The sequence below is a fragment of the Toxorhynchites rutilus genome, chromosome 3, assembly GCF_029784135.1.
Source record: "Toxorhynchites rutilus septentrionalis strain SRP chromosome 3, ASM2978413v1, whole genome shotgun sequence".
Lineage (NCBI taxonomy): Eukaryota > Metazoa > Arthropoda > Insecta > Diptera > Culicidae > Toxorhynchites > Toxorhynchites rutilus.
This window is the reverse complement of record NC_073746.1, coordinates 193,181,084-193,197,211: the sequence shown is the minus strand read 5'-3', so window position 1 is coordinate 193,197,211 and position 16,128 is coordinate 193,181,084. Positions and strand designations below refer to the sequence as shown.

Sequence of the window (16,128 nt, the reverse complement as noted above, 5' to 3'; positions counted from 1 at the left end):
AACGCCGACTAGGTGGACTGGTGCACTGATACTAAAGGCTGATTTAGACGATGCCAGTCAGCGCTCTAGTTGAGGTATCCAGTGAACAGATAACAGACACTCTGTCCAAGTCACTTGTACCAGTATCGAACAAGTAATTGGCCTCTAACTTGAACAGAGTGTCTGCTCTCTATTCACTGGATACTTCAACTAGAGCGCTGACTGGCATCGTCTAAATCAGCCTTAACGCGCTCGGCCTAGCTACCCTTGCGGAGCAATTGGCGAATACACCTACGGGGAATTGCAGACCAACGCGGTTCGAGCGGGATTTTGCCTTTCCCTTCACTTTTCTTCCTTTGCCATGTCCAGACATGGCTGCTTTTGTTGGTTTGTTGATGTGATGCGAAACGATGTGGTTTACGGTTTTGATGAGACTGAGCCAGCTGACTGGCTGGCTCGAGAATTACGCATGTGTGAGACTGCGACAAATGTTTCGTTCATTTTTTGACGTAGAACTACGTCTTTCATTAAGGGTGTCAAATCAGAAAACAGGTCACGTTTTTATGAAATAAAGTTAACGTTAATAACAATTTTTGCCGCGAACGGATTTTGGCGATTTACATACTAAACGAATCGGAAATTCCGTAAGATTTGTTTAATATACATTAGAATCCCCTCTTAGTAAATGGTTAAAATTCATGAAAACTTTAAGTGTTTCTATTTTCCCATACATTTGTTCTGTCCGTTTGAGTGCTTTCCCGAACAGAGCTATCAATAACGAGCAACTTATCAACGACCAACGGAGGGGAAATCGTAGGATTTAAAGTCTCCGTGAACAAAGGAAAAGAAGAAGAATGAAGGGGAATACTTGCCTAGAGTATAAACAGTGGATCTCGCTGAGGCAAACTTTCATTTGGCATCGTTGAGTAATCCAGTTCACTTTGCTTTCGCTGCACTTCGATCTAAGATTGGACCCCACCAGTGGTAATCCAACTTGGAAATCGTCGTTTGATTTTTCTGTTCGTTCTTCGCGTTATTCGTATCGTGTGTTCTTCTTTCCGCGTCATAAATTGGACGCTTAGCGTAGTGTGCGATGAGCAAGAAGAAGAGGAAAGCAGGCTCGAGCCCTGCAAAAAACGCATTGCCAGGGCCAATAAAATTTCGAGGTAAGCGTCATCTAATGATGCACGCGGTGTTGGTGCAGTGAATAGCGCTCGCACTGAACCGAGCCTTCGCGAATGTGACACCGCACCGAACAACAGCGAAGTAGGCGATTTCGGCGCGTCGGTCGAAAATGTAAACGCCCAGGCAGCAACCAAAATCAAGCTCCCCCCGCTGGTGGTGAAGGCGGTCGCTCTTGACAAACTCATCAGCGAATTCGCATCGATGGGTGTTACAGCAGAGTACAAGCTGTGTGGCATAATTCAGTCTTTTTCCAAGCAGTTAACATTGTTTATTTTCCGTCTTCATAAGGGCTTCGTTTGTGCCTTTGAGAATGCATCAATGCATTAAACTGACGTTATGGCGAAGCAGACGTTAAGGTTGTGCACCAAATAATTATTTGGGAATACTAAGCATCTTGAATATATTACTGGAATGTTATAAGTTATTTGGGTTCGCGTGCCAGTCGCAAAACTGCCTTCAACTAGGATTGCATTTGCGCTAATATTGATCATAATGAAGCATTGCTACTGTTTTCGAAGTTGTTATTAACAAAAAGAGTTTATTTCTCTTGTTTAGTCATCAAGAAAGTAAATGTTCTGGAATTTTGTACGTGATTAGGTTTTGCTTGCCAGTAGCAAAACTTCCTCCACTAAGGGAGACAGCTGCGCTTATCTCAAGCATGAGAAAGTAATGCAACTCTTTTCGAGGCCAGTAATATTAACAGAAGCGTTTCTTTTGAGAATAGCGCAAAATGATGAGAAATGTTTATATTGCTAGTAGCTTCAAGCCACCAATGTATGGCTCTGTATGCATGCTATGGTGAACGCTTGTTTGGCACTTGGTTTACTCTTAGTTTGTACGAACGATCTCTAGAGGTGCGATTCCTTTGAGGCAATACTAAATAACATGTAGCATGATATTTGATACTTGCAAGTGTTGTCATTGTTGTTGTTTACATGCGGTGCTAAAGATATATTGATGTAGTTATGAGATATGGAATAATGGTGCTGGTGCAACATGTATATAATCGACTGTAGCCGAGTCTATGTCAATTTCGAAAAAGGCCACCGGAATAGCCTTCGAGGTAAATTTTCAATGCATTGACATGAAATAAATTGCGACATACGATTGTTTTGCGAGGACAAGAATGAATCATCAATCAATTATCGTCCACTGATTCTACAATGAAAAAATAATTTCAGAGATTATTCTACTAAGCAGTTGTTTCTAAAATTTCACAGCATTATAGAATAATATCCGAAGGTATAAACAAGCGACTTATATAAAATAACAGCGTAGTTCTACGTCACCAATGCGGTCGTATCGTGGACACAACCTCCTATATATTTTTTTTCTTTTTCTTTTCAATCGTGCTTCATTGTATTTCGCTGGTTGCCCGTTTTGGTCGGTACGATTTTAGGAGGACAAAATGGACCAATCAAAAATGGGCACATAGTGCATTTGGACAATGCTTGATATTTCACAATTATTCAATTATTTATCTCAAGAAAAATGAAATGTTATTCGTTATGATAGATGCGTAGATATATTTCCTATCAATTGATGCAAAAACCTTTGCAATCTGTTGAAACGTGACCTGTTTTCTGATTTGGCACCCTTCCTGAAAGACGTAGTTCTACGTCAAAAAGTTGCACGGGGTCAAATATGGAGAATACGGTGGATGGGATAGCAGTTCGTAGTGCAATTCGACCTTTCCTTTTTTCCATTTTTCTAAATTCCGCGGACACGCCTGCTTCCACACACGGTCAAAACAAAACTACGAGTACGATCCGGCTGAAATTTTTGACAATAGCCGTTTACGAGAATGTACTACACGATAAGTAATCTCTCTTGCGATACTGACACCATCGGGCGATGATGCTAACTAAATACTTAACGAACCGCCTTCGTATATCGAATAATTATTCGTAATTCATTTCTGGTTAGAATATGTCGCAGATCTGTGTTTGAGTGTTCGATCTGGACTCGGGGTAAAAAGACGGGTGGGTAATGTAGGGGACATAACCGGGGTGACGTAGGACTATACAAAGAGGACATACTTTGTTAAATATATTTTTAAATATTTTGTTTTATTTTCTGGAAAAAGATACCAATTTGTGTCCTAAGCCACACAAAACGCGTCACATCATTTCCAAAAACATCCAGCTTTGCTTAAACAACCGTGCTTTCGCTTTCGTCATATAATCACTTTAGCATATAATCAATGGCCCTTTTCAGGGACACCAAATTTATGGATTAGAGTTTAGAAAAGTTTTTGCAGGCTGAACTGAAAGATGTGAAAATGGTGGTGTCGATGATAATTCGATACCGATGGGCACCATTGACTATGGATTTGCTAATGACGAATACGAAATATATGATAGTGGATATTTCACCATATCGAAGAAATCACTTTGATGAAAGCTGCGTTATTAAACTATTTATGTATGAATGCCGCAATCGATAATCGACTCTAATTTGCGCTGGGTGTTTCCTCGGAGGACTCGATTCCTCCTTTGAGCATTAATAATTTCTTTCTGGCAAAACGAAGTGGTATGATAATCACATTATTCGAAAGATAAAATACAGATGTTTTCTGCTAATCTCCTTTCAGCCTCGGACACCTCTTTCTTCCGTTTGTCGTTTTTCAATTCCATTTCTCCTCTGCAGTCGGACCTAACGGAGCATTTAGCGAAATCCGAGGTATCGATGATAATTCGATACCGATGGGTGCCATTAACTATGAATATCGTGAAGAACACGATATGATATGGTGTATTGGATATTATATTGGGTTGGGGAAAAAGAAATGTCGTATATTGTCAATATATGGCAACACTTAAACATATCATATCGCATCGGGTCATACTATACGGCTATTTGAAGACGACAATCTGTGCTACAAGTGTCGTTTTGACAGTGTTGTGATTGTCCTTATCAGTCTCAAGTTATAGCGCGTCAAAGACGGAGTCCACCAAGCAAGAAATTCGCCATATTTTAAGTTTTTACTACCTGCGAGTAAAACTGCAACGAAGGCGGCCGAAAAAAATCGTGTAGTTTATGGACCCGATACTGTAACGATTCGCACAGCACAGCGTTGGTTTGATCTATTTCGTTCTGATGTAGTGGCTGTTGAAGATACACCCCGTACTGGTAGGCCAATCGTCGTGGAAACCGATAAAATCGTTGAAATCATCCAAGTAGACCGGCATGTGGGCACTTGCACGATTGTCCAGGAACTGGGTATAGACCATAAAACCGTTTGGAACCATTGCAGAAGATTGGATTCCAAAAAATGCTGTATGTATGGGTGCCACACGAGTTGACGCAAAAAAATTTTTTAGACCGAATCAACGCCTGCGATGCACTGCTGAAACGGAACGAACTCGACCCATTTTTAAAGAAGATGGTGACTGGTGATGAAAAGTGGATCACGTACGACAACCTAAAGCGAAAAAAGTCGTGGTCGAAGCGCGGTGAGCCGGCTCAAACCATCGCCAAGTCCGGATTGACGGCCAGGAAGGTTTTGCTGTGTGTTTGGTGGGATTGGAAGGGAATCATCCACTATGAGCTGCTCAACTATGGCCAGAGCCTCAACTCGGTTCTCTATTGTGAGCAGCTTGACCGTTTGAAGCAGGATTGACCAGAAGCGGCCAGAAATGATCAATAGGAATGGTGTTGTTTTCCACCAGGACATCGCTCGGCCTCACATAACGGCGCATATTTGACTTAAATTGGACAATTTTAAGTATGTTGGGAACATACATTCCTGCTTGGCGTTAGGCGATAGAATGTGGCGAAGCACCACCATCGCTTTCTTTATATAGTCATATAGTCTACGTTGTAGCGACCGTAATCTCTTCTGAGTTCTCCACTCGTCTTCACCTTGTCCCTACGTTTCGCCCGTTCCTGTGGTTGTTTGCAGGTATGGGCAAAATCGAATCGAAATTCGTTCAACAACACTCATTCACAGATAAAACTCACCCTTCTATTCTCCGTTTATGCCTCACATTATTTGAGACAGAAAATATCCACCTATCATCTTCGCAAAGTTCATTCTCGAGTTAAACGGAAAAATACTGTCTCGATTCCGCTCATCTATTATTATCTGATATGCGTGGGTATACCCTCTCGATCTTGTAAATCAGCTCCCTCTGGTTCTTATAATACCCACCATTCTATTATCCGTTTATGCCTCGTTTCATTTGAGACAGAAAATATCCACCTATCATCTTCGCAAAGTACATTCTCGAGTTAAACGGAAAAATACTGTCTCATCTATGCTCAGAGAATTTTGCATTCTCTCATTTGCCTCTCGGAATGACGTTAGATGACGTTAACGTGAGCCTCGATCGCGGCAGTAAAATATAAATAGATAGATGAAATCGAGTTGTTTCCTGTGCACTATTACAATGACATTTTGACATAGGACTATGTCTTTGATTTCTATATAGGGGGTAACTCTTCGAAAAATGACGATTCATTAAGAGTTTTCAATCGCATATTACTCAAAATCGTTATTGCGACATATGTTGTGTTTTATACCATTAGACAGGAAATTTATCCAGCTTTTTTTGCATGAAACATGAACATTGAATATAGTAAAATAAGTTAACAATTTGACGCTCAAAATGGGTATGTTTTATTTCGATTGCACTAACCACTCGCTTTTCTTCCCGACGAATGAGCAATCTTTTTACCTAAATTCGGGCGTTAGCTCGCAATGTGAGTTGATTGAGTGAGTTGCATTTATCAGTTATTGTATTGTATGTTGCCCAATCAATTCGTGATCAATTCGAGTTTTTATTGTGTAGGTCTTGCTACTAACAATTTATGTAATTGTTGTCCAGGATGTCATAATATCGAGCATGTTAATTGGTGAATTTAACTGGCTTCCACATTTTCCTCGATACTGGAAGCCCACCAGTGGTTAATACCTGAGAGAGAGGAGCCAGCTGAATGACAGATAGTTTGTTTTCTTCTTATTATATTTACGCATTCTCATCAAGAAAATTCCAAACTGACAATTTCAATCAAGCAAGTTGTTGTCATTCATTTATGAGAAAAGTGTTCAAACTTGACGTGAAGTTTTGTTAGTGAGTACATTTGTGCGTTTTATCCCCGATTAGATTTTTGACATAGGACTGCGTCCAACAGGAATATATGGGGGGTAAAAATTTGAACACTGATCATGTAGGAAATAATAAAAGATGTACCAGGTCAGCCCACATCATGGCTTCTAGCGGCATCGGCCCATTGAAACATTTTTTACTTTTGATAATTTCGATATAGTTGTCCTAAAGAATTATTTCGATGATTTCTAAAACAAAATCCGAAATTAGAAGCAAACCGACTTTTATGATTTGTTTGTTGGTGGAGATCTTGTGTGAATTTATGGGTGTTTTGGGCCCATTTGTGACTTTTTCCGATCGTTCATTCTGTTTTCGCGAATTCTTGTATTCTTTCACTGGTTCCAGGTTGATCTATTGCTGCAAGCTCGACGAATCGATTTTTGCAATGTGGGCGATGATTGTCTATCTCCGATGCAATTTGAATATGCAGCGTTCTTCCAGGTTTTTTTACGCGGTTTTTTTTACGCGGATTTTCCAATTAACGCGGTTTTTTTACGAGATACGTATCCCCCGCGTAAAAAAAACCTGTGTGTATGTGGAATACATAAAATAAGAGAAGGGAGGCGATCTGGCGTAGTGGTAACATCCATGCCTCTCACGCTGAAGGTCACGAGTTCAATTCTCACTCCCGACATTCTTCCAAAAATGGAAGTAAAAGTGACGAACCAGCCAAATGAGTTGAAAATCACTATAATACAGACAAAAAAAAAATAAAATAAGAGCTAATCTTCCAATGGAAATAGCCAACATTGATTTCTCTCAGGTGCATTTTGAGGGAATTTTGTTTGTGTCCGATGGAAATAATACTAGGTTGACTAAAAAGGATGCTGTGTCTGCATTTTTAATAGGCATTCGGATGAAGATGAGAATTATACTACCAGTCTCTCGTCATCTTTGCCATGATATTCCTGCCCATCACTGATGGACCATTCATATGCAATATTTAAATTTGACATGCAGGTTTAATCAAGGCAATAGTATCACTGAAGATCCAATCGAATTGACCGATAGTGAAGGTGAACCAATAGTCTTGTCCAAAAAACTAAAAGGGTCAAGATTCTTTCTCCCCTTTATGTGTGATATAATTTGTATACCACTTCCCATATACAACATATCTGTCGCTTCCAATCAGTCTGCGTAAATGTTGCGCTCACTCTGCCCTCCCTCACAACACCCACTTCCCGTTTGTGACATTGATGAGTGAACATTTTTTGTGCGAGTGTCGAGCAGGAATGAATTGTCTTTCTCAAGATTCATTGTACTCCTAATAAGTGCTCGAAAGATGTAATCTTACGTTGATCGCACTTGATCGAAGAAATTACAAAAAGAATATATTTGACCGCAGTATTTTGCTTTCGGGCAGCCACACCAGCAGTAGCAGCAGCTTTCTTCTTGCTGGTCGCCTTCTTCACAGCAGTAAGTTTGTTTTTGTTTTTTGCAGCAGTAACTGTTCCAAAATGATCTAACCGCTGTACGATTATAATTGAGTGGAGCTGGCATCTACTTATATACAGATTTTTGTGATTTCAATAGCTAGCTTTCAAAACAATTTTTGAGCTGTTGAAACAAGTTTTTGGATCAATAAGTAACACACATATAACGCGTAGACATTTTATCTTTTGAATGAAGCGGTTATCATACCATTTTTTTTCATCCGGCGAAGAGGGTTTATTGCTCAAAATCCTGTTTCTCCAATGTAACACTCTCGTTCTCGAAGCTTTGAACTTACACCCCAGTATAGAAATGAAAGATGTAGAGGGTTTATTGCTCAAAATCCTGTTTCTCCAATGTAACACTCTCGTTCTCGAAGCTTTGAACTTACACCCCAGTATAGAAATGAAAGATGTAGTCCGACGTCAACATTATTTTCACATAAAACGTCTTGCAAAAAAATGTCATGTTGAAATTTTCTACATATTTCAATACTTCCCCTTGGTTCACCGTGACTGGTTCGCGCTGACATAAGTGTGATCACAACAAACGCGAGCTGGCTCCTCTCTCTCAGGTTAATACTAACTCGATAACCACCTGTTAATAGTACTTGATTGAAAAATATTTGGTCACAGTGTTACATGGATAGAAAACATTCAAATAAACTCTTTCACATGAATGTATTTTTAAATTCCCAGAGGAACTGGCAGATTATTTTCCAGCAATGATTAGATCTTTCCGGAACTTTCTCGATGCTGAATGGCATCCAAACGGAAAGAATTCTGCGCGTGTATGTGTCGATCCTTCGCCGTCCACCTCCTCCAGCACGTTAGGCAACGATGTTGTCTTGTCGATGTCCTCGCGAAAAATGAATATGTCTCACCATCAGAATATCGCTTAAGTATGCTTTTTGTGTGTGATTGAATCGAGAGAAGGTGTGGTTTACGATGGCAATTTGGAAGGCAAACTAGAGGGGAATGAACTCTCTGAGCTCGGAACTTTCGGCGACTGAGCAATAATCGATTGCGGGCGCATACAATATTGGATACGGAAATATCCTACTGATGGAAAAGAATAATCTTCGGAAGCTATTCTGTTTATTGCGATTGATTGAAAAATCACAAAACCAAATGTATTTGGTCACAGTGTTACATTGATAGAAAACATTCAAATAAACTCTTTCACATGAATGTATTTTTAATTTCCCAGAGGAACTGGCAGATTATTTTCAGTAACGATTTGATATTTCCACATTTTCTTCGATACTGGAAGCCCACCAGTGGTTAATGCTAATTCGATAACCACCTATCAATAGTACTTGATTGAAAAATATTTGGTCACAGTGTTACATGGATAGAAAACATTCAAATAAACTCTTTCACATGAATGTATTTTTAAATTCCCAGAGGAACTGGCAGATTATTTTCAGTAATGATTAGATATTTCTACATTTTCCTCGATACTGGAAGCACACCAGTGGTTTTTTTTATCCAAAATATATATTTTATTAAGGCTCATATGGCGTCAGCCTAACGGGGCCGGGAGTTCAATATTTTGACAATGTTTGCTTACAACTATGTTAGTAATATGTAACCGATTACTCGCGGTTGACTCGAGGTTAGTGTTCTCATAATTGGTATGTCGCAGTCTTCGATGCCCTGTACGTGTGCCCGACACGGGATACTTCCTATTAGGATGCAGCTGACCATTAATCAGCAACGCCCCCCTAGTCTGTACCCCATATCTAGCGTGGTGCGTCTTTCTCGACTCGAGGAATCCAGGATAGAACGGTCACTAGCCGGCGCAATCATCAGCTCGTGTAGAGTTGTCATGAGCGGTACAACCTTTGGCTCTTGTTGAACCCTTCGGCCCGTGCATCTGTAAAGAGTGTGTGTATGTATTGCCGCGACTAAGTTAGTGGTTAATGCTAATTCGATAACCACCTATTAATAGTACTTGATTGAAAAACATTTGGTCACAGTGTTACATGGATAGAAAACATTCAAATAAACTCTTTCACATGAATGTATTTTTAAATTCCCAGAGGAACTGGCAGATTATTTTCAGTAACGATTAGATATTTCCACATTTTACTCGATACTGGAAGCCCACCAGTGGTTAATACTAATTCGATAACCACCTGTTAATAGCACTTGATTGAAACATATTTGGTCACAGTGTTACATGGATAGAAAACATTAAAATAAACTCTTTCGCTTGAATGTAATTTTCAATTCCAAGGGGAACTAGCAGATTATTTTCCAGCAACGATTAGATATTTCCACATTTTCCTCGATACTGGAAGCCCACCAGTGGTTAATACCAACTCGATAACCACCTGTTAATAGTACTTGATTGAAAAATATTTGGTCACAGTGTTACATGGATAGAAAACATTCAAATAAACTCTTTCACATGAATGTATTTTTAAATTCCCAGAGGAACTGGCAGATTATTTTCAGTAACGATTAGATATTTCCATATTTTCCTCGATACTGGAAGCCCACCAGTGGTTAATACTAACTCGATAACCACCTGTTAATAGTACTTGATTGAAAAATATTTGGTCAGTGTTACATGGATAGAAAACGTTCAAATAAACTCTTTCACATGAATGTATTTTTAAATTCCCAAAGGAACTGGCAGATTATTTTCCAGAAATGATTAGATCTTTCCGGAACTTTCTCGATGCTCGTGTATGTGTGTGTGTAGCGATGACTTCCCGGGGAACCGTTTGTGGCATCACTCTCCTCCTGATGGATTTCCTTCTGGCCTAAGGTGCACAAACAGGCTCTTGTTGACACCGTTAATCCGCGCTTTCATGATAAACGAAGAGCTTCGCCACAACAGCGATAACATGCTCCAATCGCTGTTCAATTAGAACTGAGTGGATTTCCGAGCGGCGCTCGCTTATATACCGATTGGTGATTTCAATAGCCTGTTTTGAAAGCAATTTCAAGACTATTGAAACAAGTTTTTGGATCAATAAGTAACAAGTATAGAACGCGTAGACATTTTATCTTTCGAATGAAGTGTTTATCATACCATTTCGTTCCGTTGTTTAGGAGCTATTAACGCTCAAAATCTCGGTCTCCGGCGTAACGCTTTCGTTTTCGAAACATTGATTTTACACCCCGGTATAGAAATGAAAGACGTAGTCCTACGTCAAAACGAACGCGTCGGTCGAAAATGTAAACGCCCAGGCAGCAACCAAAATCAAGCTCCCCCCGCTGGTGGTGAAGGCGGTCGCTCTTGACAAACTCATCAGCGAATTCGCATCGATGGGTGTTACAGTAGAGTACAAGCTGTGTGGCATAATTCAGTCTTTTTCCAAGCAGTTAACATTGTTTATTTTCCGTCTTCATAAGGGCTTCGTTTGTGCCTTTGAGAATGCATTAATGCATTAAACTGACGTTATGGCGAAGCAGACGTTAAGGTTGTGCACCAAAAAATTATTTGGGAATACTAAGCATCTTGAATATCTTACTGGAATGTTATAAGTTATTTGGGTTCGCGTGCCAGTCGCAAAACTGCCTTCAACTAGGATTGCATTTGCGCTAATATTGATCATAAAGAAGCATTGCTACTGTTTTCGAGGTTGTTATTAACAAAAAGAGTTTATTTCTCTTGTTTAGTCATCAAGAAAGTAAATGTTCTGGAATTTTGTATGTGATTAGGTTTTGCTTGCCAGTAGCAAAACTTCCTCCACTAAGGGAGACAGCTGCGCTTATCTCGACCATGAGAAAGTAATGCAACTCTTTTCGAGGCCAGTAATATTAACAGAAGCGTTTCTTTTGAGAATAGCGCAAAATGATGAGAAATGTTTATGTTGCTAGTAGTTTCAAGCCACCAATTTATGGCTCTGTATGCATGCTATGGTGAACGCTTGTTTGGCGCTTGGTTTACGCTTAGTTTGTACGAACGATATCTAGAGGTGCGATTCCTTTGAGGCAATACTAAATAACATGTAGCATGATATTTGATACTTGCAAGTGTTGTCATTGTTGTTGTTTACATGCGGTGCCAAAGATATATTGATGTAGTTATGAGATATGGAATAATGGTGCTGGTGCAACATGTATATAATCGACTGTAGCCGAGTCTATGTCAATTTCGAAAAAGGCCACCGGAATAGCCTTCGAGGTAAATTTTCAATGCATTGACATGAAATAAATTGCGACATACGATTGTTTTGCGAGGGCAAGAATGAATCATCAATCAATTATCGTCAACTGATTCTACAATGAAAAAATCACTTCAGAGATTATTCTACTAAGCAGTTGTTTCTAAAATTTCATAGCATTATAGAATAATATCCGAAGGTATAAACAAGCGACTTATATAAAATAACAGCGTAGTTCTACGTCAACAATGCGGTCGTATCTTGGACACAACCTCCTATAATTTTTTTTTGTTTCTAGTATGAAACGATCGAAGCCAACACAAAAGACAATATTAACGCAAGTTATTGGTGAGCGGGAAGGTAGATTCATGTGCACTTAAATGCTGACAAGGAAAGAGTACAAATAAAATCATACATACACGCAGATTCAGTCAGATTCAGTCGAGCAATCTCACGATTGCCTGCTGCTTTCTTTTCGCCATGATTATTCCAAGCAAATACAAGAGCAATTTATAATTAGGTGTGGAGAAATGAGCGAATGAACTTTTCCATACTTGTCTGTCACCATGTATAGCGCTAAAACCATGCAAGCAACTCGGTACAATCGCTGTATCTGCACCGACCTATTTCGACGTTGTACATGGCTACAGTTTGCCAAAACTGTACGCGCCGTCATGGACGATTAGTGGTTTGTAGCATGAACAAACCGGATCGAAACACTTAGTAAACATTCTTTCCGTTGACTTTCTTTGAGTTAATAACTCAGATTGGAAACTTGTTTGATGTGCTTGATAGTTTAGACGCTAAGAAAAAACTTTTTCATTGAAAAATGTGGTGAAATTGACAGACTGATCACGAGTGAGCTTCGGCCCAAGCGTATTGTGTTTTGTTTACAAACAAAACACAGTAGACTTCCAAGATGGCTGAAGAGTGGTTTTAGGAAGTTGGCCCACCTTAGGATATACTTCTAGGCGCCTTGCGTCTGTCCATGGTATAAACCAAGGCGCTTGCATAAATGTAGAACAGGTGAAGCAACATCATCACTTCAATAAGAAGTGGATTACGGTTTGTGGAGCGGGGGGTGTTTGTTTTCTTATTGCTAGGATACGCCATTTTTGCATTTTTACATGCAAGAGTAGTGGATATGAGAATGAAATTCTACAAAATCATACTTTCTTTTTCACATAAATTCGCGAAACCCGAACATAGTAGGCATCGTTCGAATAATACCAGGGACAGACATACAGCTGTACTTGCGTTGTACGTGTACAGCGTTGTACAGGTACCATCGTACCATAACAGACATACTTTGGTTGTACATTGTACCATATGTCAAACTGACAATCAGATATTTTTCCAATTTCCACCACATATTTCAATGAAAAAGGTTTTTATTTAGTGTCTAAACTATCAAACACAACAAAAAAGTTTCCAATCTGAGTTATTAACTTAAAAGAAAGTCAATGAAAAGAACGTTTATCAAGTGATTTGATTCTGCTTGTTCATGCTACCCACCACTAACCGTCTATGGCGCTGCGCACAGTACAACTGTAGCCATGTACAGCGGTAAAACAGGTCGGTACAAGTACAGCGATTGTACCGAGTTGCTTGCATGGTTCTAGCGCTGTACATGGTGACAGACATACCGTTTTCGAAGTACAACGCAAGTACAGCTGTATGTCTGTCATAAGTACCCTTAGAAAAATCCTCGGTCGAAAACTACTAAATACATTTGGTAATGCAAAATTAGTAGAATGTACAAATTTTTTGTACATATTGTCAACAAACCCGCATCCCTACCAGAGATTAGTATATTTTACTCGATAACATTAGTAAGCTTGGATATTGTCATATCTGAAAATTGGTGAGAAAAGCGCGTATTAACCATTTTCATTGTTCCCATAAGGCAATACGGAGGTATAATAAGGATATAATTCTGATACGTGCATTTTCGGCGAGAAAATGTAGCCGATATTGGGCTTCCGAATCATGGTTTTGCTTGACATATGTGTTTATTAGTACGGTCGAAAATGACTATAGATTGGTAGTATTTACCAAAAAATTCGCTATATTTACTAATTATTTCTCTCAGTGTATAAGCGTCGTAGCAGTTTGTAGAGAGCCGCCGGCAGCGTTCTGATGCTGTTTGTAAACAATACCGACAGCATTTCCAATATGGCTGAAAGTGCATTTCATATGATTGTTTCACCTATAGAGGCGCCTTGGTATAAACCTACGTCAAAAATTGTAACAAGATAAATATCTAACTGTTGAACATTTAATAAAAATCCTTATTTTTTCGGGAATAATTCATAATTCAAAATTCCAAATTTTCCAAAAGAATGCATTTCTGTTAATTTTTATGTATATACTGGTTTCTTCAAGTGTTGAAAATTTATTTCTATCTATCGATCTATGAAGTGATATTATTATACTATAGTTTGTGTTTCATTTACAGATTGAGGAGATACAATATGCTGTTCCCAGAAGGAATGAACATACAATCTCATCTCATATATGGGAGTCAAGCTGTTCAGAGCTACGTAGCTTCGAACCATCCCAGGAATCCTCCGAGTACTACGAAGAGTATTCATTATCATCTGAGTATGAAGATGCGTTAGTAAGTATACTTTTGTTTTTATTTACCTTCGCTTCCCTACCCAAAATCATTGATAAGTGATCATGTAAAGTAGACCTCAAATTTTTCTTTCATTGAATAGTTGTAAATTTATTTTTTATCGGGTGCTAGATAGTTGCTTAAACATATTCACTCATCGACCCCGCTGGATTTTTATAGGAAATTCGTTTCTAAAGCCTGGTTAGTGCCGCAAATTGTGTATCATTTGAAATTTTACTTTTGTTATGGGAAAAAGAAAGAACCTAATTTGATTTACAATAATTATATGCTACTTAGTGCGCTACAACCAATATATCAATATTCTATTCATTTCAGGTGGACGATTGCAAAAATGGAAATATTCTGTCTCTTACCAGTGTAATACGGAACGCTGTTCGCAAGGCAGGTGTGGAAATGGAAAAGGCGAAACGACGTGTCTCACGACAATTCTTAACTAATTTAAATATCGCTCAGCTTCGTTTAATTGTTAACGATCTACAGAGGTATACTGAATTGTTAAATGACGAACTGGTACAGTTACTAATGAAACGTGATGAGTTACAAATGAGTCAAGATGCAACATTGATTGACATAGAAGATCTATCGCTATATTTTTAAAATTATATCTTTTTACCTCAGAAACAAAACTTGATTTTCAGTTATACTTCAGAACCCTGTATATGAGTCATTGTATTTCAACGAACATAAAATCAAAACTTCACTATTTTTTATTATGTTATGTTATAATATGTCTATGGGATATGGGGTTTAAAAATAATGTTTTACGGATCAGAGTTAGAACATCAAAATGATTTGTTATTTTAACCTCAAATAAGTTCTTGCTAGTGGATACTAGTGTTTTATATGCCATTCACAAGATGTCCAGAATTTTTAAAATTAAGTAGCACAATAAAATTCTCAGAAAATACACATTCAGGCACAAAACTCAACATGTTTAACGATAGAAAAAAGTTATTTTCAATTCCGTGGAATGATTCCAAACTTGCTTATAGTACTCACCGATAGATGCGCTACAATTTAAAACTACATGCACGATGTTTTCGTACCAACATCTTTTGGATTACTTGTGCAAGATCTCAATAGATTACATTTCTATCTGAATTTTAGATATTTCGAAATAGAATATGTTCATCGGATAGATGTAGAAATTGTATCATAGGTCTAACAGACCTATGAATAAATTCATCAATAGTATTTAGTTTCGTAAAACTCTCGCTATGCAACACTGAACTATAAAAATGCTTCTTAAACGTTGTTAACATTTTATTATATTTGATAACAAGAATAAAAAGCGTATTTATATATGTAATGTTATTATAATGAAACCGAATCTGCTAAAAAATAAAGAAAACGTTCCGTTAAATTTTAGTTTCATTTTGTAAGAAATTTATAGGGTGCAGGTTCAATGCTTGCACTGATGCAAAGAAGCAAAGTAGAAGAAAAAAAAAATGTAAGGGGTTGTATCCAGGACACGACCGCATACTTTCGATGTAGAAATATGCAGTTATATTATGCAATCCACTTGCATCGCATCGAAATTTTTGTAATAGATTATGTTCTTTTTTTTTTATTTTTTTTTTATTAAATCGTTTATTTTTACAGGCTCAGTTACATAAGTTTAAAGGAGCCAAACTCCTATCTGTATTGTTACAAGTATATAT

The 16,128-nt window shown here is 38.3% G+C and overlaps 1 protein-coding gene across 5 annotated transcripts in view; it reads left to right on the top strand.

Moving 5' to 3' along the window:
* The window catches only part of LOC129780412 (uncharacterized), a 115,912-nt gene extending 100,082 nt beyond the window's left edge, over positions 1-15,830 (top strand). For 3 of the 5 annotated variants that reach the window (XM_055788677.1, XM_055788676.1, XM_055788678.1), the window contains exons 3-4: positions 14,288-14,449; positions 14,783-15,830. In XM_055788677.1, coding sequence (XP_055644652.1) covers positions 14,288-14,449; positions 14,783-15,064 — 444 coding nt within the window. In that variant the 3' untranslated portion in view covers positions 15,065-15,830. Of the gene's footprint in view, positions 1-13,925; positions 14,077-14,287; positions 14,450-14,782 lie in introns of those variants that run through there. The other 2 variants (XR_008743913.1, XM_055788679.1) reach the window with 2 other exon arrangements.
* The last annotated feature ends 298 nt before the right edge of the window (positions 15,831-16,128 follow it).